The sequence below is a fragment of the Salmo salar genome, unplaced genomic scaffold (genome assembly GCF_905237065.1).
Source record: "Salmo salar unplaced genomic scaffold, Ssal_v3.1, whole genome shotgun sequence".
In the NCBI taxonomy this organism is placed as follows: domain Eukaryota; kingdom Metazoa; phylum Chordata; class Actinopteri; order Salmoniformes; family Salmonidae; genus Salmo; species Salmo salar.
This window is the reverse complement of record NW_025547893.1, coordinates 46,766-73,867: the sequence shown is the minus strand read 5'-3', so window position 1 is coordinate 73,867 and position 27,102 is coordinate 46,766. Positions and strand designations below refer to the sequence as shown.

Below are 27,102 nucleotides of genomic sequence, written 5' to 3'. Positions count from 1 at the left end.
TGAGACTCGGTGTGTGTGTGTGTCTGTCTGTCTGTCCTGATCTGTAACAATGGTCTGTGTGTCCATCAGGTGAACCTGGTTTCGGAGCACATCTGGTGCAATGACTTCCTGGTTCGTAGTTTCTACCTGAAGAACGTCCAGACCCAGGAGACCCGTACACTCACCCAGTTCCACTTCCTGAGCTGGCCTGCCCAGGGCATCCCCACCTCCACACGCACCCTACTGGACTTCCGCAGGTACCGCATGGACACTGAACGCAGGGTTGTTTACTAGGCATGAAATGGGGGAAAAATTGATTGAAACAGGGAGTTTGACTACTGCTCATTTTCGTTTTCCGTTTCAAAAACACTTTAAAATATTGCATGCTATAATGAACACAACCCAGATATACAGGACAACAGAATGTCTGACATTTTAAGGTTTGGAAGGGATTTTATTATATGATGCATCCTATGGTTTTGCCAGACCATGCTCCTATCTTGTTTGGTCTCAAATTCCTTTGTCACTCGTCAACAGTGTCAGTTTCACAGACTTTTCTCTGTCCACAACTCCTTATAATCCTCAATCCATTTTACTCATCTGATCCCTACTAGATGATGGGATGACCAAAACATATAAAACATGTGTCATTTCACTCATCCATCCTGCTCTCTTTCCTTTTACCCTCTCTCTGTCTCGCTCTGTCTCTCTCGTGTGTGTGTGTGTGTGTGTGTGTTGTCTTTACTTAATTAGCCTTTCTCTTTCCCTTTCAATCCCTCCTCACATCTCTCCCTTGGACACTCCCTCTGTCCCTCCTCTTCTTTGCTCTCACACATCTATCTTGCGATGGAGGTCAGCGGGCTCATGATATTTTACATATCTGTCCGTGTCATCTTTGTGATTTGCAGCTAGTAGTCTGGGTCCAGTTGCATAGTCACAAAAATGATCATGGACAGGTGTGGCTGCAGCAGGAGGTCCATCGCCTAACCCCTTTGCTCCCTCGTCTCTCTCCCTTTTTTATACTCTCTCTGTCTACATTTCTCTCACCCTTTTGACTCTCCTCCTCATCACTATGCTGCGAACGCTCCTCTTTATCTAAAAGTTATTTTCATCCTATAATGATTGTTAAACTGGAGTGGAGCTTCAAACAGGGCTGTTTTCCTCCATATTGAATACACACTGACTGCTTGTTTAGAACCGCTAGGCTGCGTTCCAGTGTGACTATATTGCTGCCAGATCTAATGCTTGCATAGGTCTTTAAAAAAGATCAGCGAGCCACATCGTATGATTACGCAGTCTGATGCCCAACTGCACAGTCGGATGACCTGGCACGCAACCATTGGTTGATGCAATGCAACATCTGCAATGTAAACAACATTTTTATTAATTAGGACACGGCTGCAATCGAGTTAGGATTTGTGTTGTCGTCCTCATTTTAGCTTGTCTGACGTTTGTATGACTTGCCAATGTCAAGCATGATTATATGTTCTCCATCAGTGTTCACTATTCATTCAGTATTCACTTATATTTGATCCCCCTCTCTCTCTGCATCTCCACAGAAAGGTGAATAAGTGCTACAGAGGCAGATCTTGTCCGATCATTGTACACTGCAGGTAAACCAACATTTGCAACACAACTTTTGTCCACACGGTGGCAGAACCTCGCCATTCTCTTTCAGATGCTGCTTGGCTCAGGTGTCGGAGAGAGTGGAAATGTAGCACAGATGTTCCACTATATTGACCCAGATGCTCTATTGGCCGCCCTAACAATGAAAATAAATGTCTTAAAAAATGGAAGACAGTCGGGACGAGGCAAGACAGGTGGGACCCTTCTGACCCCTGTGGCTCAGTTGGTAGATTGTGGCGCTTGCAACACCAGGGTTACAAAAACAGTATGCACTCACTGCTGTAAATCGCTCTGGATAATAGTGTCTGCTAAATGACTAACACGTAAAAATGTAATTCTAGCAAATGAGAGGGCAGATACGCGTGTGAACAACCGCAATGGTATTTGCTAGCTGGGATCCTTGGGATGTCCCTATCCCGTTGAAGTGTAAAACGGTTAAAGATCCCGCAAAGCACAGGCACAACTTCGATATAAAGTTGCCTGGATGTCACATGTTCTACTTATATCAATACACGCGCAACAACCTAAGAATTACAACACTTATATTCGATCAAATGAACCATTACATTTTTTGTTGACCAGATTCGACATTCATTGACCGCCATACAAAAACTCCTTGCTTGGTGAGCGGAAAAAAATGAAAAAACGCCACCTGCTGGGGAACAGAGATTTTGGGCCGAGTTCTCCCTCTCACTTCGCCTCTTCCTCTCTGAATACACTCCATTATCTATGGTGGTGTTATGACTAAATCATGCATGCAATATAGATTGACATTTATTGTCCAACAAGCGAGAAATCTTGGCACAGCTTGCACATTACATACACAAAACACAGCAGGAAACAAACAACCAGAGGGGGCTGGTGGGAGGAGCTGTAGGAGGACGGGCTCATTGTAATGGCTAGAATGGAATCAATGGAACGGTACCAAACACATGGAAACAACGTGTTTGACTCTGTTCCATTGATTCCATTCCAGCCATTACAATGAGCCCTTCCTCCTATAGCTCCTCCCACCAGCCTCCTCAGCAAACAACAGTTGTAAGTTGATATGTTTATTGTTCAGTCAGTGGTTTGGTCTATTATTAATGTTAAGATGTTCATGTTTTCCTACACAGTGATGGTACAGGCCGGACTGGCACCTACATCCTGATTGACATGGTTCTGAACCGCATGGCCAAGGGTAAGCATATTACCTGTCCATTTCCGTGTATGTATGTGTATGATTTTGGTATAGGAGTGTTTTCTGCATGCATTTTTGGCTTAAAGTTGAATTTTTATTTCAGGAGTGAAGGAGATTGACATTGCTGCTACCCTGGAACACGTCCGTGACCAGAGACCAGGGATGGTGCGCACCAAGGTACTGTCATAAACACAACCTTGTGTATGTATAGTATATCATCTATGGTGGATAAATTCCCAAACATGACATGCATTGTGTCATCAGACCATAATGCACATCCACAATTGAAGGTTGGACTATAACCTATATATTCACTGTTCAATTTAAATCACATAATGATAATTTTCCCTACAGGAGCAGTTTGAGTTTGCCCTGACCGCTGTGGCGGAGGAGGTGAATGCCATCCTGAAAGCCCTGCCCCAGTGAAACCAACTCGATTCAGACCTGCCTACATGCCTGTACCACAGACCCCCCCCACTCAATGATCCTTCCCTTGCGCCATGGAATTATATCTTCAATCATCAACTGTGTCTTACCTCACCTTTTCTCTACAATATGGTGTAGAATGACCAAGCTGTTCTTTGTGCTTTCTCTCCTGTTTGAATGATGCCTTCGATTTCTTGCTATTCTCTTTGGTGGTGGTGGGGATGAGGAAGAGGGTGTTTCTGTCATCTTCTATACATGTCCTCTGACGAGTCCCCTTGTCAACGGTTTCCAGGTTATTGGGGTGAGCTGAGATGGCTTATTGTTCTCTCTCTCAAAGGTCGATAAAAATCATAATATTTTAATGTTTTACATCAAAGAACTATGTCCTTTTCAGAGAGTGTCATCACAAATGTTTCGGCTGTGGTTGGTGATTGAGGATGGATGTGAGTCAAGAAGGGTTGCCAGCTGTCACTCTCCGATTCTCCCTGCTCCTCAGAGTGTATTTGTTTACAATTTACCCAAATCTCAAACCCTGCTCATTAACATTCCATGTTCTCGTGTTTTACTAACCCTTTGGGTAAAATGACTAACCATTACTTCCCTCTTCTCTTCCTGTGCCATATAGATTGTTGTAAATGATTTGTTCAATTGTTGTTGTTTACCTCAAGCAAACCAGAAAAAATAAACAAAAAATGTTAAAATATGAAAAATGCCTATTTTGTAACTTTGTGTGGTAACTAATAAACGTTGATGTGTGTGTTGCAAATGCTTAATAGACTGAGTGCTGTTTTCTCTAATTTTTTCAATGTTTACTTATTTATTGTTCAGAATTGAATTTTTGGGTCATTTGGACATTCAAGTCCTACCAATCACAATCGTTCATGGGGTCAAATTGGTTTCAAACATGCACGTGTCCTATTTGCCGCGCAAACTGTCTGACTTCTCCTATCACGAGGGTGGCACCTGCCAACGAGAGCTAGTGTGAGGTAAGGTTTCATCCCAATATGCTGACAAAGTCATCCAATCCAAGTGTTATGAACATTAATAACGTTACAGTAATATAAATGTGCTTTCAACCACGAAGTCCTTTGATTCAATTTAAAATAAAAGTTTTGGCCAGCCATGAAGGCATATCGCGCGCCAGGGAGGCCACACCTCTGCTGTTAGCTAGAAGAGCTAGCTAACTTCAGGCATAGCATCCCCTTCATACAAAAAGAATTAGCGAAAATGTGTACTTTTAAGATTGTCTCCTGACGAATTTCATGGTAGTCGTATTGTCCTTTGGTGAAAAAAAACCAATGCAACTCAAATGTATTTTATTGTCCAGTCTAGTTTACGTTCGACTATAATCTGATAGCAAGAGGTGGGGAAACTAGCTTCGGTTCAGAAAACGGTTTTGAGCGGTCATCCAGCTCGTAATTCCAAATCGGGCATCTTTCTTGAACTCCGTCGTAAATATCACCGACGTCATGATTTGAACTCGTTTTTGTCCCCAGTTCCCAATGCCGCGTTCAAAACAACTGGGAACTCTGGGAAAAATACGAGGTCAAATCATGACGTCAGTTATATTTAGGTCGGTAAAGTCGGAGCTCCAGAAAGACTACCCAAGTTCGATTTTCCCCAGTCGGAGCTCGTTTTTTCCCCCCTAGTTCCCAGTTGTTTTGAACGCCCTGAAGTCAGATGTCAGAGAGTTCCCAGTTGGTCCCAGTTGGGAGTTCCCAGTTGTTTTTGAACGGCACCAGTTGTCACGAAAGCACTATTAGAAAATGTGTAGAGTGTATGCCATAAGGTAGATAATCACAGAATCCGCGAAAACAATGGGTTATTGTTTTCTCTGATATATGCCTATACTTTAAGTCCTCTTATTGATACTGGGTTTGGTAGACAGCAATATTTTGACTTTGAGGGTCTAACAAAGTGGGATTTAACATGAGGATGCAGCATAACCATCACTTCAATCAACCATAGAAGGGAAAGGCTGTTTACATTTAGGCCCTAATGCATGTTTAATCTCTTCACTGCTAGCAAGGCAGTGAAGAGCTCAGTAAGAGGATTGGGTTGTTTTTCAAAGTGGAGATTGTTTACCAATGAATGTGAATTCCATACATTTCAAGCATACAGTATTATAACTTGAGTGCATTTTGATGTACAGGAGCTGTACTATAGCATGCAGTAGCATAAGGTTGTATGGTCAGAAAACATCTGGGGAGATGCGAGAGGGTTAGTGTTTGATCAAATCTGGTTTAGTAAACCTCTCTAAATGTCTAACTTGTAAGTTTTGCAGCTCCGTATAGCTTGGCCTACCACCTACTTTAGAAACTGCTCACTTTAAAATGTCCTACAGTTGTATGCTGAATCTTTTTCTCAGCTTGGCACATCACCTCACGCCTCGATCACACCGACAGCGTCATTATATTTTTTGGTACACCAGAAGTACATTCATTTCCCATGGAACGCTGCATTTGCCTTGCAGCATTGCGTTGCAGAGGCAGTTGCAGTGCGTTCTGTGTGGTGCATACGTTGGGTTTATTGAACATATGTTTCAAACTGTATACATAGACGACTTGACAGAAATGGTAGCAGAAGGGGAATGTTGAACTTTTGTTCCACACATCCTGATGATGCTGCATATTATTTTGCGAAATTACGCTGTCGTTGTGATCAACGCGTCAGAAAGATCTGCTACTTCATGTTGACATACCAAGAGGTTTCATCCAATAAACACAAGACACTAATTTTATTTTCATATTTTATTCAAACTGGCTGATGTGAGGCAGGAAGGTTCTTCTTGTAGCTGGGTGGAATGTGCTTACTCTATGGAATGATTTCCAATATTAGTCTGTTACACCCGTTTTGTTGTTTTCTTACTACTTGCACACTATATTAATGGAACATCAGCAGATCAGGAGTTACTCCCTTTAGTACTCCTCTCCTTCTTCATCCTCTTCTCCGATGCTGTCAGTACCCACCTCTTCATAGTCCTTCTCCAGGGCTGCCATGTCCTCTCTGGCCTCTGAGAACTCTCCCTCCTCCATGCCCTCTCCCACATACCAGTGCACAAAAGCTCTCTTTGCGTACATCAGATCAAACTTGTGGTCAAGCCTGGCCCAGGCCTCAGCGATGGCGGTGGTGTTGCTCAGCATGCACACAGCTCTCTGGACCTTGGCCAGATCTCCTCCAGGGACCACTGTGGGTGGCTGGTAGTTGATACCGACCTTGAAGCCAGTGGGACACCAGTCCACAAACTGGATGGTGCGCTTGGTCTTGATTGTGGCGATGGCAGAGTTGACATCTTTGGGCACAACGTCACCACGGTAGAGCAGGCAGCAGGCCATGTACTTGCCGTGACGTGGGTCACATTTCACCATCTGATTGGCTGGCTCAAAGCAGGCGTTGGTGATGTCAGCAACAGACAGCTGCTCATGGTAGGCCTTCTCAGCAGAGATGACTGGAGCATAGGTGGCCAGAGGGAAGTGGATACGGGGGTAAGGCACCAAGTTGGTCTGGAACTCTGTCAGGTCCACATTGAGGGCCCCGTCGAAACGCAGGGAGGCGGTGATGGAGGAGACGATCTGACCAATCAGCCTGTTGAGGTTGGTGTAGGTGGGGCGCTCAATGTCCAGGTTCCTGCGGCAGATATCATAGATGGCCTCATTGTCCACCATGAAGGCACAGTCCGAGTGCTCCAGGGTGGTGTGGGTGGTCAGGATGGAGTTGTAAGGCTCCACCACAGCAGTAGAAACTTGGGGAGCAGGGTAAACAGCAAATTCAAGCTTGGACTTCTTCCCATAGTCGACAGAGAGACGTTCCATCAACAGGGAGGTGAACCCAGAACCGGTGCCTCCTCCAAAGCTGTGGAAGATCAGGAAGCCCTGGAGACCAGTGCACTGGTCAGCCTGAAAGAAACAAAGGGAAGAAAATTAAGAAATGTACCCTTCATTCAAATGTATACCTTTTGGTTTTAGTACAAGGTCAACACAAGGCCTAGCTTTGAAATGGATCTTACCAGTTTGCGAGTCCTATCGAGTACCAGGTCAATGATCTCCTTGCCAATGGTGTAGTGACCACGGGCATAGTTGTTGGCAGCGTCCTCCTTGCCTGTGATCAGCTGCTCAGGGTGGAACAGCTGGCGGTAGGTACCTGTGCGTACCTCATCTGTGGAACGACAGGATGAAAGCCAGTTAGAATTAAAGTATAAATACTGGCTAAAAAAATAACAAACTAAAAATATTACTAGGCATGTTTTACATTTTGTGATTGAGGATAGGTGCATTACCGATAACGGTTGGCTCCAGGTCTACAAAGACTGCACGAGGAACATGTTTACCAGCCCCAGTCTCACTGAAGAAGGTGTTGAAGGAGTCATCTCCCCCTCCGATTGTCTTATCACTGGGCATCTGTCCGTCAGGCTGGATCCCATGCTCTAGGCAGTACAATTCCCAGCATGCATTACCCATCTGGGCTCCGGCCTGACCGACATGCATAGAAATACACTCACGCTGCAGAGAAACAGAGATGTCAACTTATGGCCTTCATGAAGCTCAAGGTCAAGAAAACGTCATCCCTCAACTGATGAATTTTCATGGATATCCTATCTGTTAGTGTTATTCAATCAAACACAAAAGACAAATGTTGACACTACAATTCATGAATGGCTCTAGGCACAGGCCAAACTGTTTGTGGCCAAGAAACCGCTTACACCTCCACAAACTCTGAAGAGCTCTGTTGGATGAATAAGAGCAAGTGTTATTCATGGAACTGGCTGTGGAAGAAAATCTGAAAATGATACATACAATTAAATCAGCCCTGTCATCTGTGAATCCTATTCATGATGAAGGTAGGACCTTCTATTTCTGGTCCTTTCCTTTGTTTTCCGTTTTAGATTCCTGGCTGCAGACTGGTCACATGCATATAGCCCACAGTTTCCAATGATACTCTCTCACTGTCCCAGTTTAGATATCTGAATCGATCATAGGCCAGGGATTCAATGTCATTGCTGCTTGGCAACAAGCACCATCCTTACCAACTGCAAATCAGTAGTCCTATTGTTAGGATACAAATTATTATAAATCAATAGTGAAAGTTGGCATTTTACTGTGTCTAACACCTGTCCCATCTTTAAATCTTATATTAGCCCAACGACAGCTGGTTAAAGGGTGGGGTTGCTCCTCTGTAGGCTGTGAAGCTTTGAGCAGCTGAATGCTGAGTCATATGAGGGTTATTACTGCAGCCCCACAGAGACTGAGCTGTGTGAACCCCAATTATTGGTACCGTGATTGTCTTTCCAAAAAAACATTTATTTACAGGAAGATTGACCAGGATGATTGCAGTTTGTTCCATTCATTATAATGGGGGAATCCTGTTTTCTGCTAACAATGCCTGTAGTACTGCGGTCGGTCTTGAACTAACCCTGTCTTCAATGAGAGGGGGCAGTCGTTCTCCAATGAAACCAGCAGTGCAGTTATGAACTCCCAGTGCTACAGGGGGCAAATCCATAGCCCGGCAGGCCACTCCCCACTCTGCCCTCAGTGCCAAAGCGCGCTGCTTTGTGTAACGCACAGACAGGATATCTGATTGTGTCCTCTAGAACATACTCAAACCTCTTTTTTTCTTCATAACTGCTCAACCCAGATACAAATATCCCCTCCCCTGTTATTACTCGAGAAGGAAAGTACAAAAAAATGGCATTTAGCCAAAACAAATGGTCACGTAAACAATTTTGTAAATACCCCTCCACCCAAACAAATGGAATAATTGTTCTTGAAAATTCATTTCTACATCAAATTGAGGCAAGTGCTTCTGACTGTAGTGTGCTTTCCTCCCGCTGGTGGAGGAAACCGTGCCAGTTCTCTGGCGTCAGCCCCACATGCTCTGAGTCCCCTTCGTCACAGTGCTGAGTCCGTCTCCTCCACTGCACCCAAACCCACAGCCTATCCAACAACGGCAGCGTGGCTTTTAATGCTATCTATAAGATAAAAAAACCCTGTAACATTAGCCAATGATAGTGTATAGCTATCAAACACTAACAAACTAGAAATAAATATACCCCTATATATTTGACCGAAAATGTACAAATGTTCAATCCAAGGACATTTTTACTTCTCTCACTGTTTGTCTAAAATGTAGTTATTTTTTTTCAGAATCAACTGCAGTACTCGGCACTCACCATTTTGACAGATTTCTTTCCTTCGGCCGACGTTGAGGATTCGGAGAATGAAGGCTGTAATGGGGGAGGGGGCCAAGGTGGGGTTTTTATACTGTCTGGTGGAGGGGGGATGCAGGAAGCTGTATTATTTTCTCTTGGCGGGAGCGACTGTTAGCACAAAAAAAGGGGCGGCTCCTCTGCAAGCTGCTAATCTTTTTCAGGGACAGAGTCAGAGCTGTAGTTCTGCTTTCAAAGCGCAGTCCACACTTCACACACAGACTCTATAACCCAAAGGAATGCTCCTCGGGCAAAAAAAGGTTGACAAGCAGATGTTACATAGTGGGATGACTAATATCTTTCATAATCACTATCACTAATATAATATTTAATGTAGAGAACAGGGAATGGAAGTTGGCTCTACTGGAAGGGAAAGAAACTACTCAAAACACAGGGGAGGGGCTTGCAACTTTGCATATAATACCTGCTACTGGGAACAAAAGAGCTGAGAAGTAGCCTAAACCGAAAGTAATCTTTTTAAAGTAAGAAATATTTGTCACAATCCTAAATGTATTTTTTCATTCATGCTCAAGGGGCATTTTAAAGTTATATTGGTAACACTTAAGAATCGATGTGTAGGCCTATATCATTAATTTAAATGATAGTAAATATTGGAGATGGCATCTTTTTAAGTACCCTGTTAACCTGGTTTTGTAGAGAACACAATTGTAAGGTCAGATTTACAAAGACTGAACTGCTGTGGAATTAGCTATTTGTTTTTTGCCCCAACTAAACATTTGGAAGACGAGCCTAGTTACATTTCAACTCAATCACATACACTGATTGTACAAAACATTAGGAACACCTTCCTAATATTGTGTTGCACCCCATTTTGCCTCATAACAGCCTCAATTCGTCAGGGCATGGACTCTACAAGGTGTCAAGCGTTCCACAGGGATGCTGGCCCATGTTGACTCCAATGCTTCCCACAGTTGTGTCAAGTTGGCTGAATATCCTTTGGGTGGTGGACCATTCTTGATACACGTGGGAAACTGTTGAGTGTGAAAAACCCAGCAGATTTGCAGTTCTTGACACACACAAACTTGTACACCTGGCACCTACTACTATACCCCGCTCAAAGGCACTTAAATATTTTGTCTTGCCCATTCACCCTCTAAATGACACATACACAATCCATGTTTCAATTGTCTCAAGGTTTAAAAATCCTTCTTTAGCCTGTCTCCTGCCCTCTGCACTGATTTGAAGTGGATTTAACAGGTGACCCCAATAAGGGATCATAGCATTCACCTGGTCAGTCTGTCATGGAAAGAGCAGGTGTTCCTAATGTTTTGTACACTGTGTATTTTACTAGATTTTGATCAAACTTTGTGATGTGAGGGGTAACTTTTTAATACATGTTGTGGGTGGATGAGGTGTTTCATTGAACTTTAAATACAGTGATAAGGGTTGTTGTTAGATGGAAAGGATTCAACTATTTTCAGTCAGTTTTAGGACTATGCAAGATTGAAAAATAAAATGTAAAATACCATTTGTAGCTTCCCTACCTAGTTTGCGAGAATTTATTGAATGACAGTTAATGTTGTTTTAGTAACTTGTTGAAGCCACTCATAGTGATGAATTTTGTAGCATAGGGCTGTGATGAATAGCTTCTGTTTGACTGATCGTCAGCCTCTGGATTTCCTCTTGTCTGTTCACATTATAAAACAAGTTATCTTGTGATGATCAGGCGATAGCCTAGTGTAAGAGTAGCTCTACTTTTTTAATACAAGTCGCATTCATATGGTGATGAGTGAATGGAGAACAATGCTGATTATCATTCACACTATAAGACAATGGTGTTTTATTCAAGACATGGCTTGTGCAATTCAAAACATGCAAATTATGAAGAGGAGAGGGAGAGATGCGTTCATGAATGGATTGTTTCCACATTTGCAAACTATTGAGCGCTGTGTTGGTCACCAACAAAGTACGCTAGCTTTGTGCTATTGGAAAATACTATTCAGAGTAGAAACGGAGTCTCATGAAAATGCATGGTTTATTTGAATGTAAATTCATAATGTATTTGTAGTAGGGCTTGATGTATTCCTGAAATTAAATTACTTTACAGATAGGATGGTGTTCTTTACAGATGGGATGGTGTTCTTTACAGATGGGTTTTTTTTCGGGCTTGACTACTCTACTTTTTAACCTCTCTGGGCCTAGTCAACAGCCAGTGGAATCCCGTGGCGCGATATTCAAATACCTTAGAAATGCTATTACTTCAATTTCTCAAACATATGACTATTTTACACCATTTTAAAGACAAGACTCTCATTAATCTAACCACACTGTCCGATTTCAAAAAGGCTTTACAACGAAAGCAAAACATTAGATTATGTCAGCAGAGTACCCAGCCAGAAATAATCAGACACCCATTTTTCAAGCTAGCATATAATGTCACAAAAACCAAAACCACAGCTAAATGCAGCACTAACCTTTGATGATCTTCATCAGATGACACTCCTAGGACATTATGTTATACAATACGTGCATGTTTTGTTCAATCAAGTTCATATTTATATCAAAAAACAGCTTTTTACATTAGCATGTGACTAGCATTCCCACCGAACACTTCCGGTGAATTTACTAAATTACTCACGATAAACGTTCACAAAAAACATAACAATTATTTTAAGAATTATAGATACAGAACTCCTTTATGCAACCGCGGTGTCTGATTTTAAAATAGCTTTTCGGTAAAAGCACATTTTGCAATATTCTGAGTAGATAGCCCGGCCATCACAGGCTAGCTATTTTGACACCCACCAAGTTTGGTACTCACCAAACTCAGGTTTACTATAAGAAAAATTGGATTACCTTTGCTGTTCTTCGTCAGAATGCACTCCCAGGACTTCTACCTAAACAACAAATGTTGGTTTGGTCAAAATAATCCATCGTTATATCCAAATAGCGGCGTTTTGTTCGTGCGTTCAAGACACTATCCGAAGGGTAACGAAGGGTGACGTGCCCGGCGCGTTTCGTGACAAAATATTTCAAAATATTCCATTACCGTACTTCGAAGCATGTCAAACGCTGTTTAAAATCAAATTTTATGCGATTTTTCTCGTAAAATAGCGATAATATTCTGACCGGGAGTCGTTGTTTTCGTTCAAAGACTGAGAAAGTAAAATGGACTCTTCACGTGCACGCACGCACCCGTCTCATTGTTCTCAGATCGACCACTTACCAAATGCGCTACTGTTTTTCAGAGAGTAACTGCAGAGTCATCATTCAACGTTCTGGCGCCTTCTGAGAGCCTATGGGAGCCTTAGAAAATGTCACGTTACAGCAGAGATCCTTTGTTTTGGATAGAGATGACAAAGAAGGCCAAGAAATGGTCAGAGAGGGCGCTTCCTGTTTGGAATCTTCTCAGGTTTTGGCCTGCCATATGAGTTCTGTTATACTCGCAGACACCATTCAAACAGTTTTAGAAACTTTAGGGTGTTTTCTATCCAAATCAAACAATTATATGCATATTCTAGTTACTGGGCAGGAGTAGTAACCAGATTAAATCGGGTACGTTTTTTTATCCGGCCGTGCAAATACTGCCCCCTATCCCCAACAGGTTAATATTCCTCTCCCTCCTCCACCTCATCCCCTACACTGTCAGTACCCACCTCTTCATAATCCTTCTCCAGGGCTGCCATGTCTTCTCTGGCCTCTGAGAACTCTCCCTCCTCCATGCCCTCTCCCACATACCAGTGCACAAAGGCTCTCTTTGCGTACATCAGATCAAACTTGTGGTCAAGCCTGGCCCAGGCCTCAGCGATGGCGGTGGTGTTGCTCAGCATGCACACAGCTCTCTGGACCTTGGCCAGATCTCCTCCAGGGACCACTGTGGGTGGCTGGTAGTTGATACCGACCTTGAAGCCAGTGGGACACCAGTCCACAAACTGGATGGTGCGCTTGGTCTTGATTGTGGCGATGGCAGAGTTGACATCTTTGGGCACAACGTCACCACGGTAGAGCAGGCAGCAGGCCATGTACTGCTGTGACGTGGGTCACATTTCACCACCTGATTGGCTGGCTCAAAGCAGGCATTGGTGATCTCAGCCACTGATAGCATCTCGTGATAGGCCTTCTCAGCAGAGATGACTGGAGCATAGGTGGCCAGAGGGAAGTGGATAGGGCACCAAGTTGGTCTGGAACTCTGTCAGGTCCACATTGAGGGCCCCATCAAAGCGCAGGGAGGCGGTGATGGAGGAGACGATCTGACCAATCAGCCTGTTGAGGTTGGTGTAGGTGGGGCGCTCAATGTCCAGGTTCCTGCGGCAGATATCATAGATGGCCTCATTGTCCACCATGAAGGCACAGTCAGAGTGCTCCAGTGTGGTGTGGGTGGTCAGGATGGAGTTGTAAGGCTCCACCACAGCAGTAGAAACTTGGGGAGCAGGGTAAACAGCAAATTCAAGCTTGGACTTCTTCCCATAGTCGACAGAGAGACGTTCCATCAACAGGGAGGTGAACCCAGAACCGGTGCCTCCTCCAAAGCTGTGGAAGATCAAGAAGCCCTGGAGTCCAGTGCCTTGGTCAGCCTGAAAGAACCACGGAGGAATGTGTCACAAACCATATATTTTTTTACCAAAGATAGAAGGTACATCCACCTAGAAAGATGACTAGGTTGGGTCTTACCAGCTTGCGAGTCCTATCGAGTACCAGGTCGATGATCTCCTTGCCAATGGTGTAGTGACCACGGGCATAGTTGTTGGCAGCGTCCTCCTTGCCTGTGATCAGCTGCTCAGGGTGGAACAGCTGGCGGTAGGTACCTGTGCGTACCTCATCTATTGGGAGACAACAATACATTTATAAAACTACTATTGACGTATGCTTTTTGTCAAATTCCATCAGCTGTTAATAAAAGCCTCCTGTTTACCAATGACAGTTGGCTCCAGGTCTACAAAGACTGCACGGGGAACATGTTTGCCAGCCCCAGTCTCACTGAAGAAGGTGTTGAAGGAGTCATCTCCCCCTCACTTCGCATCTGTCCATCCAGCTGGATCCCATGCTCCAGGCAATAGAGCTCCCAGCATGCATTTCCAATTGGAGCCCCAGCTTGGCCAATGTGGACAGAGATACATTCACCCTGGAGAGAGAGAAAATAATCACTCAAGTCACATGCCACTTACAGAAGATGATTTTTTAAAACAAGTTGTGGTGGAAACAGCTGAACTATTGCTGGACTAATTTGAGGAAAACTAGTTTCTGTTTCTTGATTGAATTATTTCATATAAAGGTTGCTATGGCCTGGTGAGTTTTTTTTAATGATAAGTCTATAGTTAATTGCCTCACGATGACAAACGTAACATGAAAATACTACTAAAATCATAATCTTTTACAAAATTAATATTTGTCTTTTAAATATTTTAACTTTTTAAATTGCAAGCATACATTCGATTTTAGAAAACGCTCTCACCATGTTTCAGACTCTCGGACTCTCTTGATGCAGTTGCCTACTCGGGGAATCTTTTATATTGTCATGTAAAGGCTTATGGAGCAACTTTTTAACCGTGCTGGATTGCTAGGCAACAATGGTGTATTGTTGTAGTAACTGGAGAACTCGGATAAGCTGATACCATCTTTGATTCTTAACTGAAACAGGGACAAAGACAAATAATATTAATTGCTACCCTAAGTCTAGGATGGGTGAACAGTAACCTTGACCTGTCCAGTATTTGTGAAATAAGACCTATATTTATTACATTTACTTGCCTTGCCCCCCTCATATAGACGTTACATTTCACAAGTAAAATGTAACCTGTTAAGTTATAAAGAAAAATAACTATTTTAAAATGTATTTTGCACTCTGAACAAAGTCTGTTTCAAGATATTTTGTGTTCTTGTTTGAATGGTTTTCACTAATTTATTACCTTAGAGGACACTGTACACATTTACTGCTCAAACTCTTTCCAACTAAAGAGGATCCATTTTGTTAAGGTCATGTTGTCCCATTGCCCTGAGGAAAGAAAATGGATACCTCCCCATGGTGACCTGAATAGGCTGTTGTTACAGGAGATCATTATGGTCACCATGGTAGTAGAGATTCATTTACAATGCAAATGTCCTCAGGTGAGCGGGCGCCTAGGGAAAACCTCAGCGTCTGTCTTCCGTAAAGCAGGTGTCATTTGAGAGCTCTGTCTATAGTCCTATTGTCTATAACAGAATGTGAACAGCTGGCTTCACCCAAGTTGTTCTTTTTGAAACCATGTGCTTTTGTTCTTAGTTTATCTGGTGTGTGTGTGGTCAGAAGTCTTCATTGTTTGCCAGGGAAGCAGTATTTCCTTTCAAAGGATCGGCTAACTATATGTAATATTTATAAAAATGCTTGTCTATTAAAAGAGCATATTATATATCAACTAAATTCTTTATTCTTGTCATCAATATTGTGTAGTTTTACAATTCATGCTGTCAAATTCACAGCTCTAAGGCATTACCGCAGCAGTATTTGTTTTACTTTTGAGTGTGGTGAAAATTATTATGGTTCTACCACTAAGGTTTTGTTAGCTGTTAAAACCTCTTCGCTATAGGGGGCAGTATTTTCACGGCCGGATGAAAAACGTACCCAAATGAAACGGCCTAGTACTCGGGCCCAGAGTGAAATATTTGCATATTATTAATAGATTTGGATAGAAAACACTCTTAAGTTTCTACAACTGTTTGAATGTTGTCTGTGAGTATAACAGAACTCAAATGGCAGGCAAAAACCTGAGAAAAATCCAACCAGGAAGTGGGAAGTCTGAGACTTGTAGTCTTTCAGACCATTTTCTATTGAAACTACAGTGTCTGTGGGGTCAACTTGCACTTCCTAAGGCTTCCACTAGATGTCAACAGTCTTTACAAAGTTGTTTGAGTCTTCTATGGTGAATTTTGACCGAATAACAGCCGGTTCAAGCAGTGGACCGTCTGAGGTCATGTAGTTACTTCATGCGCATTCACGCATGGATAGCATTTTTAATTTTTCTTCTGTAATGAATGCGCTATTGTCCGGTTGGAATATTATCAATTGTTTATGTTAAAAACACCCTTAAGGTTTGATTGTAAACAGTGTTTGACATGTTTCTACAAATGGTAATGGAACTTTTGAGCTTTTCGTCTATTGATTTGCGCCCCCGTCTCGTGCCTTTGGAATAGTGTTCTGGACACGCCAACAAAATGGAGGTATTTGGACATAAATTATGGACTTTATCAAACAAATGAACATTTCTTGTGGGAGTCCTTCCGAGTGCATTTTGCCGAAGATCAGCAAAGGTAAGAAAATATTTATAACAGTATTTTAGAGTTTTGATGACGCCGTGGCTTGACGGCTAACTGTATAGCTTGCATTGATGGCGGAGCTCTGTACTCAGAATATTGAACAATGTGCTTTCTCCGTAAAGTTATTTTGAAATCTGACACAGCGGTTGCATTAAGAGGTAGTATATCTATAATTCTTTAAATAATTGTTATTTATTTTGTCAACGTTTATGATGAGTATTTCTGTAAATGAATGTGCACATTCACCGGAAGTTTTGGAGGCAAATCATTTTCTGAACATCACGCGCCAATGTAAAATGCTGTTTTTGGATATAAATATGAACTTGATCGAACAAAACATACATGTATTGTGTAACATGCTGTCCTAGGAGTGTCATCTGATGAAGATCATCAAAGGTTAGTGCTTCATTTTAGTTGGATTTTGGGGTTTTTGTGACACAGCCATTTTCCTAACAAGGAGATGTGTGGCTTTTCTTGTTTAGGTGGTGTCCTAACATAATCTAATGTTTCGCTTTCGCTGGAAAGCCTTTTTGAAATCGGACAACGTGGTTGGATTCAGGAGAAGTGTATCTTTAAAATGGTGTAAAATAGCCATATGTTTGAGAAATTGAAATTATTAGATTTTTGATGTTTTCAATTTCGCGCCCTGCTGTTCCATTGGCTGTTGGCTAGGGGTCCCGCTGGCGGAACGCCTAGATGCAAGAAGTTAAATACACTGGATGTAAGCAAGTGTTGGGCAATGTATAACCACAGATACTGTAGCCACAGCTGACTTTTCATCAATGAGTATCTACGTTTTCATTTGGTTGTCTTAGTTGCCAATTTTTTTCTTCTTCTTCTCAGGAGTCAGTGTTTTACAGCTGTGTGTCAGCTGAGCTTGGCGCTTTGTTTCATAAGAAGTAGAGACCTGAGAGTTGGATGGCTTCAGTGTGAGCTGACTACATTTCACCAAAAGTGGTGTGTTTACAGCACTCAACAGCCTTAACCAAACACTCCCACAGCTGGAGCAGGACTGGATGGAGAAGTTAAGCCGAAGTTCAGGAAAGACAGAGGACACCATTAACACCAGTGTGTGGCGGTTGATGGTGCACTACCACCTCAAATAGATCATTGTTTGATACCGTATGACTGACTACCCTCAAGGCAGAACCTCTTGCACAACAACAGCTGTGGAATGAGACAGGGTAGGGGGTTTATATATTGACATTACAGAAAAATTGGTTTTGAGCAAGCATGACACAGAGAAATATTTTGGGTGTTGACAATGAATGCTTTATTTTTTCACAGGAAGGATTCATATCCAAAGAAATAGATGGTTAAAAATTATTATTATTCTCAATTTGGTCAAAACTGTGTCTGGCTGACAATAAGACTTGTGTAGTTTCAACATTCATGTTGTAAAGCTGAGACTATAGATCCTAACATCCTACTCTTCCTCCCCCATATCCTCCTCTTCGTTCCCTGTTGTTCTTCAGATGTTCTTTACCATTTGACTACTTTTTAATATTCCTCTCCCTCCTCCTCCCCCTCGTCCCCTACACTGTCAGTACCCACCTCTTCATAATCTTTCTCCAGGGCTGCCATGTCCTCTCTGGCCTCTGAGAACTCTCCCTCCTCCATGCCCTCTCCCACATACCAGTGCACAAAAGCTCTCTTTGCGTACATCAGATCAAACTTGTGGTCAAGCCTGGCCCAGGCCTCAGCGATGGCGGTGGTGTTGCTCAGCATGCACACAGCTCTCTGGACCTTGGCCAGATCTCCTCCAGGGACCACTGTGGGTGGCTGGTAGTTGATACCGACCTTGAAGCCAGTGGGACACCAGTCCACAAACTGGATGGTGCGCTTGGTCTTGATTGTGGCGATGGCAGAGTTGACATCTTTGGGCACAACGTCACCACGGTAGAGCAGGCAGCAGGCCATGTACTTGCCGTGACGTGGGTCACATTTCACCATCTGATTGGCTGGCTCAAAGCAGGCGTTGGTGATCTCAGCCACTGATAGCATCTCGTGATAGGCCTTCTCAGCAGAGATGACTGGAGCATAGGTGGCCAGAGGGAAGTGGATACGGGGGTAGGGCACCAAGTTGGTCTGGAACTCTGTCAGGTCCACATTGAGGGCCCCATCGAAACGCAGGGAGGCGGTGATGGAGGAGACGATCTGACCAATCAGCCTGTTGAGGTTGGTGTAGGTGGGGCGCTCAATGTCCAGGTTCCTGCGGCAGATATCATAGATGGCCTCATTGTCCACCATGAAGGCACAGTCCGAGTGCTCCAGGGTGGTGTGGGTGGTCAGGATGGAGTTGTAAGGCTCCACCACAGCAGTGGACACCTGGGGAGCTGGATAGATGGCAAACTCAAGCTTGGACTTCTTCCCATAGTCGACAGAGAGACGTTCCATCAACAGGGAGGTGAACCCAGAACCGGTGCCGCCTCCAAAGCTGTGGAAGATCAGGAAGCCCTGGAGACCAGTGCACTGGTCAGCCTGAAAGAAACAGAAGGTAGAAATGTAAGAAATGTATTTATTAGTGATGGGCACTGATATGGAAAATCAATATCCATATCAGTTGAACGTTTTCGAACCGATATCATATTAGTTTGACTGAATAACATTGCAACTGTGTGGAATACATTTCCGCGGCTTTGTGAAGTTCAGACTGCTCGCTGGTTGCCTATTGGGCCAGGTGTGAATGTCCAGGAGTCCTAATCATCCTACACAACCAGTTTGAATAGAATGGGCAGCCCGTTGAAGTCTCCTCTCCACCCCACTTATTACATGATTGAATTAAAGCTGCAAAATGTCACTTTTTGGGCGACCCGACTAAATTCATATACAAATGTTTTTTTTACTTTTATTTAACAAGGCAAGTCAGTTAAGAACAAATTCCTATTTTCAATGACGGCCTAGGAACGGTGGGTTAACCGCCTTGTTCAGCGGCAGAACGACAGATTTTACCTTGTCAGCTCGGGGATTCGATCTTGCAACCTTTCAGTTACAAGTCCAACGCTCTAACCACTAGGATACCTGCCTGTCATTTTCATTGAAAGCAAGACTAAGAAGCGGTAGATCTGTTCTATGTGCGCTATTTCTATGCTTCCCATTTAAGTTTTAGTTTTTGCATCTTACGGTTTTGAAAAACAGCTTCAAACAGCTGGTTATTGAAAATGTATTTCATGTCGGTTTATATGGTACATTGCTTGCCTAATATCAGTTTATGTGACAAACTATTATCTTTGCAACCAGGAAATGACAGAGTGATTTCTGTATATTACGCCTTTAACAAAAGGCACATCTCAATAGGTGGTCCAGGTATCCTCATGACATGGCACAAGTGGCGTGGTGGTGCTTTCCTCATTTGTTCTCTATTGTTCCCGCAAGCACAGGGGGAGGACATCAGAGGGTACCATCAAACCAACTCTTTGAATGGCCTGCTCCATGAAGTTTGCACTTGTTTAAAAAAAACACTATTTTGCTCAAAAATAATGTTTTACCCTCAAGTGTGTGTACATTACCGTATTTATACGTGGGATGTTTTACAACAGAGAAAGTTCTCAAATAGCATACTCAGACGCACTCCAGCTAAGTTGAACCTGTGAGCGGGTTTTGTGTCTGCAGCAACAGTCATGTATGCCCTTTTACATAATAATCTAGGTTAACAGCAATTATAAACTGGGTGGTTCGAGCCCTGAATGCTGATTGGCTGACAGACGTACTATATCAGACCAGGGGTATGACAAAACATTTATTTTTACTGCTCTAATTACGTTGGTAATCAGTTCACAATAGCAATAAGGCACCTCGGGGTGTTTGTGATATATGGCCAATATACCACGGCTAAGGGCTGTGTCCAGGCACTCCGCGTTGCGTCGTGCAGGAGAACAGCTCTTAGTCGTGGTATATTGGCCACATACCACACCCCCTTGGGCCTTATTGCTTAATAAGGATAAACCGATATCACGATAGGCCTTGCTCACATCGATATCAAACGTTATTGATATCATATAGAAGTATTGATCCACTCCACTAGTATTTATTAGCATTTCCACATTTAGTGTCAACACAAGGCCTTGCTTTAAAATGGTATGAGTCTCACCAGTTCTTTCTTACCTGAAAGAAACAGGGAGGAATGCGTTACAAACCGTATATATTTGTATCAAAGATGGACGGTACATCCACCTAGAAAGATGACTAGGTTGGGTCTTACCAGTTTGCGAGTCCTATCGAGTACCAGGTCGATGATCTCCTTGCCAATGGTGTAGTGACCACGGGCATAGTTGTTGGCAGCGTCCTCCTTGCCTGTGATCAGCTGCTCAGGGTGGAACAGCTGACGGTAGGTACCTGTGCGGACCTCGTCTGTGGACATGGGGAATTGACATTTTAATATCTGTAGCTTTAACCTGTAAATATATGGAGATTGTGAATGTCATTAGGTAAATTGTTTGTCAACTTACCGATGACGGTTGGCTCCAGGTCTACAAAGACTGCACGAGGAACATGTTTACCAGCCCCAGTCTCACTGAAGAAGGTGTTGAAGGAGTCATCTCCCCCTCCGATTGTCTTATCACTGGGCATCTGTCCATCAGGCTGGATCCCATGTTCCAGGCAGTACAGTTCCCAGCATGCATTGCCCATCTGGACACCTGCCTGGCCGACGTGGACAGAGATGCATTCACGCTGCAGAGAAAGGACAGAATTGAAACCATTAGCCATAATAAAATGTTCACATCTTTAGGTTACGGTTTTTGGGAGGATTTAGGTCAACCAATTAAATAACATTTCTAATGTTACAGCTAAACGTCTCTCTAAATTTGCTCAGTAACATTATCAGTATCAATATTCAATTATATCTCTAACCATATATATTTGATCTATCAAGGCAATGAAACAAGAAGCAGATCTGTTTTAAGAGACATGAGTCGTAGTGAAGAAACAAAGGATGGGAGCGCTGCATGAAGGGAGCAGGAGACATAATATTCAGATGCTTACCATTGTTGCAGTTTCTTCAGGCCGACGTTAAGGATCTGCGTCAGAAATCTCGCTCGTGTGCCCTGGTGGCGGCTCGTCTGTATTTATAGGATTAGCGAACACCTTGGTAACAAGCTTTGTTGTTGGTAACAAAGGGGTTAAATGTGTTTGGTCGATCGGAGTTCTGGGCTGGGAAGAGGAAAGCCAATCATTCAGCTCGAGAGGAGACACTGCATACAAGCCCTGCCGCACATCAATAACTCCTCCCCATCTACCCAGGATGATAATGTGTAACTCTGACCAACCGACCGACCAGCCCCACCTTACATAGGACAAAAGGTTCCTAAGGGGACTGTAATTTAATCCCTAAACATTAAAGAACAACCTGTACCACAACAAATGTTTGAGAAAATACACATACTATGTTAGTGGCAGTACCATGGGTACGTTAACAAAGGAATTTAGGAATTAGGCACTTTAAGATGGTTGATCCCCTCCCCCATAGCCCCTGCTGTTTGAGCCATTTGTTATTCAAAGTTGCTGCCTTCCCCGCCCTCACTCCCTCCCCTTGTCCCTGTGGCCTGGCAGGGTTCTGTTGTGTTTCATGCTTCGTTGACTGTATCCCATGGTAACAACGGCACCATAGGTAACGGCTACACCAAGGTGACCTTCTAACTCAGACTCCTTCATTGGCACAGGGAATCATTTATAATTAGTTTGTTTACAAAATTATCAAGTTTTAAAACATTTGACTTGTTTATCCATTTCATATGATAAATGAATGAATTCATGGGGATGCTCCTATACTTATTTGGGAGTTAAGAAATATGTATTTATGTCACTGAATCCGTAGTGATTGTTTGAGGCATGGCTTGAAAGGGGAGCCAGTCTGAGTCCTGGAAGCATCTCCATCGCATGCACCTGCTAACAGAGTATACTGTATATTCACCACAGAAGCAGCAATGATGTCATGAGAGGAATGTGACTAAGCAAGTCCTGCTATTGGCCGCCATTACAATGCTTTGCCGTAAAGGCCTGGCAAGTCACACTGCCTCCTGGTGTTATAATAAAGTAGCACAGACCATTACTATGTAGGTGTAGTCCCTGAGTGAGGGGCAGCTGTCTGATTGGTCTTCTGCTGTGTGATCAGTAGGGTGTGAAAATGTTGTTTAGGTTATCACCATACAAGCCTGCATGCAGAGGTGTTCAAACCCCCAGGTGTAAAGCAGGTGAAACAATGAAGGCCACAGTGTCTGGTGTTGAACCCATCTTTAATGTTGTAAAGAAGACTGTCGGTTACAGGCTTGATCACTTTCCACTGAGAGACATTTTTAACATACAGTCAGTGTGTTCACACAGGTGTTGATTTTCAGCTATATCTAGGAGTTGAACACAGTACATCCCATAGGCTTAATTTGACTGAGTTTAACTTTGGTTTTCAGCAGGGCACATGGTGGACATTGAGATTATTTGTTTCAGGGCTCTTTGATACTTGTATGGTTTGTTACATTAACATTGTATGACACCCATAAATAGTTGCCTTACTTTTGACCAGAACGTTGACCACAGTTCTAAAAATCTTCTGAACATGCGGTTTGTTAATTAGCCCTCGCCTCCAGCACTTATCAACATATTGTAGTACAGACAGTTAGGTGTAGATTTTATGATTGAGCCATTATCGACAGGCTTCACTCCACTCAGAGCCAGGCCATAACCTGAGTTCTAATGAAACCAATACCACAGAGTTGAGGGCATATTATGCTCTTGCTTTAGTTATCCAGTGTTTCACAAAAGTTGTCGCAACCATAGAAATAGAATCCATAGAACAGGCTTCCTCATTCAAGTCAATGATGGCATAGTGGGTGGACTGGCAGCCATTGCACACATGAGTTTACCAGTCAAATTGCCCGGGCTAGAGGTTTCAACTTCAAAGCCCTTTCTATGGATTCCATGTATATGGTTGCAACCCTGCAGGGCTTCTGCACACCATTCCCTAACACATGTCCCAGGAATCTCTTTCACAGGAGAGGGACTGATAGAAAAATACACAGATCCAGGCAGCCTGTTTCTGATGTGTGTCCTGACTCCTGACCACATCTCTGAGGGATTTCTCTCAAAGGGAGAGAGCAAAGGCTGGGTTTCCTTTATTTCCCTTCAACTACTGCTTAGGAGAGAGGGACAGTACAATACATAAAGGTGGCAAGTGGGACAGTACAATACAAAGGTGGCGAGAGGGACAGTACAATAGATAAAACATTCATCTTAGCAGAGCGACAGCCTAGGGAGCCCACTTCTCAGGGGCAAATGGTACATTAAACAGGTCACATGGTTTCAGAACAGCTACTGGGTCTTTTTGCATTTCATTGGGCAAAATAGAATAATAGTGACTTGAAGTTTGATACAGACATAAAGTATAGACTTAAGAGTTAACGACAACAGAGCCAGTAGGGTGAATGTGGAGGTATACTACCTGAACTGTCCAATAAGAACAGAGATTTTTATGTTTTCCCGTTGCAAAACGTTTTACTGTAGAGTACCCTTCCAAACATGACCCAGGTCACATTGCTTTAATCTGGTGCGGTGTACCCCAAGGTTCTGGTCCAGTACCAGTACATTATTCATCTCATCACAGTCAGAACTGAAGGACTGAGAGCTGATACCAGAGCAGTCCCAATCTCTGTCTAGGGGTGTGATGTTGTTACAAAGTAAATGACTACAGTATAATGATCATGCAACTCTTAATGTTTTTTTTTTTACATGACATGTCAAAAGGTGTTCAAGCAGTCTGACATCCATTACTTTTTTCATTGAAACTAGCATACTCTTTGTTTCTACTGGCCACATTAGCTTAGCATAAATACATTACTGACCGCATTAGCAAAAACACATACATTACGTAGTCAAATGTAACAAATCAAAACAATAATCGTGCGAATCTGCTAAAATATACCAGCACATTTGATACATGGGTCAAGGATTGAGATGATGTGGTTTTGGTTTGTTTCTATCCTGGCAGATGTCCCAAAGGACGGGAGAGGGGAAGGGGGATGAGAGGGGAAGTGGGAGTGCAGGTTGGATGGGATGTCCGGCTCACAACTTCTGGGTAAAGTTTTCAGGGAAGACTCCTTTTGCCAAGAGGTCTTTGTTCTCCAGCCAATGAGATTCCTTCACGCCCATGAGCCAGCCGTCATCCTGCACACACAACAAACAGCATGGTTATCAGAGGATGTAACCCAATCACTTGTGAAAACGTGTTATAGTTCTCAATGGGGGTAGAATGCGGCTGGCTACTGACCTGCTCATCAGGATTCTCCCAGGCCAGGACCAGCACAACATCTCCTGCTTTCATCTCCAGCTCGTCTCCATCGGTGGCAGCATAGTCATGCATGGCTTTGACCTGAATTTTTTGTTGTTGTTGACATCACACACAGCGATATTGCTACCTGATTTAAGATATACTGACCACAACAACCAAGATCCATTGTTGGCAGAATATTGGAAAAATACTAGTGTGCTGGAGTTTTCTTCCTCCATGAACCTGGAACTAGGTGTGCAAACAACCCCTTTTCAGTAGCTGTCTCTATGGTCCTCTAGAAACAAGACAAGCGAAGGGCTCACCTTGTAAATGACTCCAGCCGGCAGCACCTCAGAAGACCCATTGGTCACCGCAGTCTGGATTCAGAAATAAGCAGAGAAAAGGCTTCATTTGATACTGAGAAATGTATTAAGTGGTCAATCAATTCTACAATGGTTACATCACACTGTAGAGTGAGTGATATGCCAGGGACCCAATGTTTGCACTGTATATGAATGGCTCATTTACTCCAGTACTTACGGTTGCAGCCCCTGCAGCGGCTGCCACAGCAGTGTCAGTCTGAAAGGGAGCGAAAGGGGAGGTGAGAATTCCCAATGGACATGCATCTCTCCCATCCCACAGAGAAATACATACACACAGGCACAAAGACTCTCTCCCTGGGCACAATCTGTCAACATGTGCCACCATCAGACCGCCACAACAGCCATGCCATCTATCTACGGATCCTAAAGATGGGAGACTGAAACTTGATCAACCTCCTGTCAGATGGGGTACTCACAGGGTGTTTGTTTGTCCCAGTCAGCGATCAACACCCAGCTGTCCATCGTGTTTCTGAAGCCTTGGTCTCCCATCACTACTGTAATGAACCTCCTGTCCATCTACCAGCACTACCTATAGCACATCTACACTCCCCTACGGTACTTCCTCGTTCCCCGCCTACTCACGCTCTGCTCTGAGTCAGCCCAGCCAGTCTGCCCAGAGTCAGCCCAGCCCACCTCTCCGTCTGCAGCTGGCTCCTCTGCCCACCCAGCCTGGGCACCCACATCACCCCAGCCTGCCTGTCCATCAGTGGCATCATCTGCAGCCTCTTCCCCTAGGGCCCCGTTATCGCCCCAGCCACCCTGAGAATGCCCAGTCTGGGTCACATCCTGGTCCCAGCCTGCCTGAGAAGCCTGCGGTGTCCCTTCAGTATCCCAGCTCGGGGCGGCCCCAGTCTCATCATCGCCCCAGCCACCCTGGTTGGCTGCAGGCTCGTCTTCCTCCCAGCCGGCCTTGGCCTCCTGGGACTCTTTGTCGTCGTTCTGCTGGGGCTCCTCCGCTGCAGGGGGCTGCTCGGGTTCAGGCTGAGGAGGGAAGGGGCGAGGCAGTATGGCAGGTAGAGGGGTGGCCAAGGTGCACGTGGGTGGGGCAACAGAGAATTTGGAATGGGACCGACGGTTTGATGACAAAAAGCCACAGTGCATAAAGGGGTCATGGGTCCAAGCAGGAATTGTAGGATAAGGGATAACAGACCAAGAGAGAGATCTGTGAGTGCTGCCAGAGACCAGCTCGCCATTCAAGTGTCCGCAGAATATGGTACCCAGCTAACCAAGAACATTCCTATTGCTATTAATAGTTTCAAAGAAAATGCTTGAAAGGAAATATCCTAGAACATTGAATAAAAGTACAAATTAAAAACAATTATCCCAAATGCCCAGGGCCACATTCAGTATTCGAACGTTGTAGATATAAATGCAATGAATGGAGCCGACGTGATTCCTTTATTCTACTTGTTCTACATAGAAACATGCTATCTGAACGTCCCAAAACATTTCGTCCTTGTGAACGCGCCCCAGGTCACTCCTTGATTAATCCACCTAAGTAGCCAATCAGACCTAACTTCCCTTGACACCAAAGGCAGGACTTTCACCCTACTGCTGTCACACCTGATCCCAATCAGTGTATCAACCTGAGCAGAGGCAGTCTAAGAATAGTTTGGTTTTCGAGAGTCTTGAGACTTTTTCCTTTAGATGCAAATAACAATTTCTCTACAATCTTTATATCCTATGAAGCAAGCTAGACCTACTCAGGGTTTTCTAAAGCTAGCCAGATTGAGTTAGCTATACATTCCGTGGTTTCCATGGCACAGGGAGGTCGCCTAGGCAGAGCGCTACTGTACAT

At 43.7% G+C, this 27,102-nt stretch overlaps 4 protein-coding genes across 11 annotated transcripts in view; 1 reads left to right on the top strand and 3 right to left on the bottom strand.

Moving 5' to 3' along the window:
• ptprnb (protein tyrosine phosphatase receptor type Nb) overlaps nucleotides 1-3,984 on the top strand; it is a 39,866-nt gene extending 35,882 nt beyond the window's left edge. The window contains 6 exon segments of the mRNA NM_001173705.1: nucleotides 70-236; nucleotides 1,539-1,592; nucleotides 2,721-2,785; nucleotides 2,889-2,962; nucleotides 3,140-3,512; nucleotides 3,589-3,984. Of these exon segments, the coding sequence (NP_001167176.1) occupies nucleotides 70-236; nucleotides 1,539-1,592; nucleotides 2,721-2,785; nucleotides 2,889-2,962; nucleotides 3,140-3,211 (432 nt within the window). The 3' untranslated portion in view covers nucleotides 3,212-3,512; nucleotides 3,589-3,984.
• Nucleotides 3,985-5,946: 1,962 nt separating this feature from the next.
• On the bottom strand, nucleotides 5,947-21,909 carry tba1a (Tubulin alpha-1A chain). 3 transcript variants are annotated; one of them, XM_045711680.1, is made up of 5 exons: nucleotides 21,648-21,909; nucleotides 21,113-21,335; nucleotides 20,866-21,014; nucleotides 18,219-19,145; nucleotides 5,947-6,180 (listed from the first exon to the last, which is right to left on the bottom strand). In XM_045711680.1, exons 1-5 carry the CDS (start codon nucleotides 21,648-21,650, stop codon nucleotides 6,130-6,132), a joined length of 1,353 nt encoding a protein of 450 aa, XP_045567636.1. In that variant the 5' UTR covers nucleotides 21,651-21,909; the 3' UTR covers nucleotides 5,947-6,129.
• LOC106573846 (tubulin alpha-1A chain) lies at nucleotides 17,914-21,909 on the bottom strand. Its single transcript, XM_014149248.2, has 4 exons — nucleotides 21,648-21,909; nucleotides 21,113-21,335; nucleotides 20,866-21,014; nucleotides 17,914-19,145 (listed from the first exon to the last, which is right to left on the bottom strand). The coding sequence occupies exons 1-4, from the start codon at nucleotides 21,648-21,650 to the stop codon at nucleotides 18,165-18,167; spliced, it is 1,356 nt and encodes a 451-aa protein (XP_014004723.1). The 5' UTR covers nucleotides 21,651-21,909; the 3' UTR covers nucleotides 17,914-18,164.
• Nucleotides 21,910-22,880: 971 nt separating this feature from the next.
• The window catches only part of bin1b (bridging integrator 1b), a 45,402-nt gene continuing 41,180 nt past the window's right edge, over nucleotides 22,881-27,102 (bottom strand). For 4 of the 6 annotated variants that reach the window (XM_045711682.1, XM_045711681.1, XM_045711684.1 and 1 more), the window contains 5 exons: nucleotides 25,887-26,285; nucleotides 25,462-25,500; nucleotides 25,245-25,298; nucleotides 24,922-25,023; nucleotides 22,881-24,818 (listed from right to left, as the gene is read on the bottom strand). In XM_045711682.1, coding sequence (XP_045567638.1) covers nucleotides 24,717-24,818; nucleotides 24,922-25,023; nucleotides 25,245-25,298; nucleotides 25,462-25,500; nucleotides 25,887-26,285 — 696 coding nt within the window. In that variant the 3' untranslated portion in view covers nucleotides 22,881-24,716. The remainder of the gene's footprint in view (nucleotides 24,819-24,921; nucleotides 25,024-25,244; nucleotides 25,299-25,461; nucleotides 25,501-25,886; nucleotides 26,286-27,102) is intronic. The other 2 variants (XM_045711685.1, XM_045711686.1) reach the window with 1 other exon arrangement.

Excerpts from the sequence above, each read along its gene's own strand:
- tba1a (XM_014149227.2), bottom strand. The coding sequence starts at position 8,707 with ATGGATTTGCCCCCTGTAGCACTGGGAGTTCATAACTGCACTGCTGGT. Across the intron at positions 7,711-8,620 it reads CCCCTCTCATTGAAGACAGG|CGTGAGTGTATTTCTATGCA; the intron begins GTTAGTTCAAGA and ends GTTTCTCTGCAG. Across the intron at positions 7,367-7,487 it reads CCTGGAGCCAACCGTTATCG|ATGAGGTACGCACAGGTACC; the intron begins GTAATGCACCTA and ends GTCGTTCCACAG.
- LOC106573846 (XM_014149248.2), bottom strand. Across the intron at positions 21,015-21,112 it reads CCTGGAGCCAACCGTCATCG|ACGAGGTCCGCACAGGTACC; the intron begins GTAAGTTGACAA and ends CCATGTCCACAG. Across the intron at positions 19,146-20,865 it reads TCGATAGGACTCGCAAACTG|GCTGACCAGTGCACTGGTCT; the intron begins GTAAGACCCAAC and ends TGTTTCTTTCAG.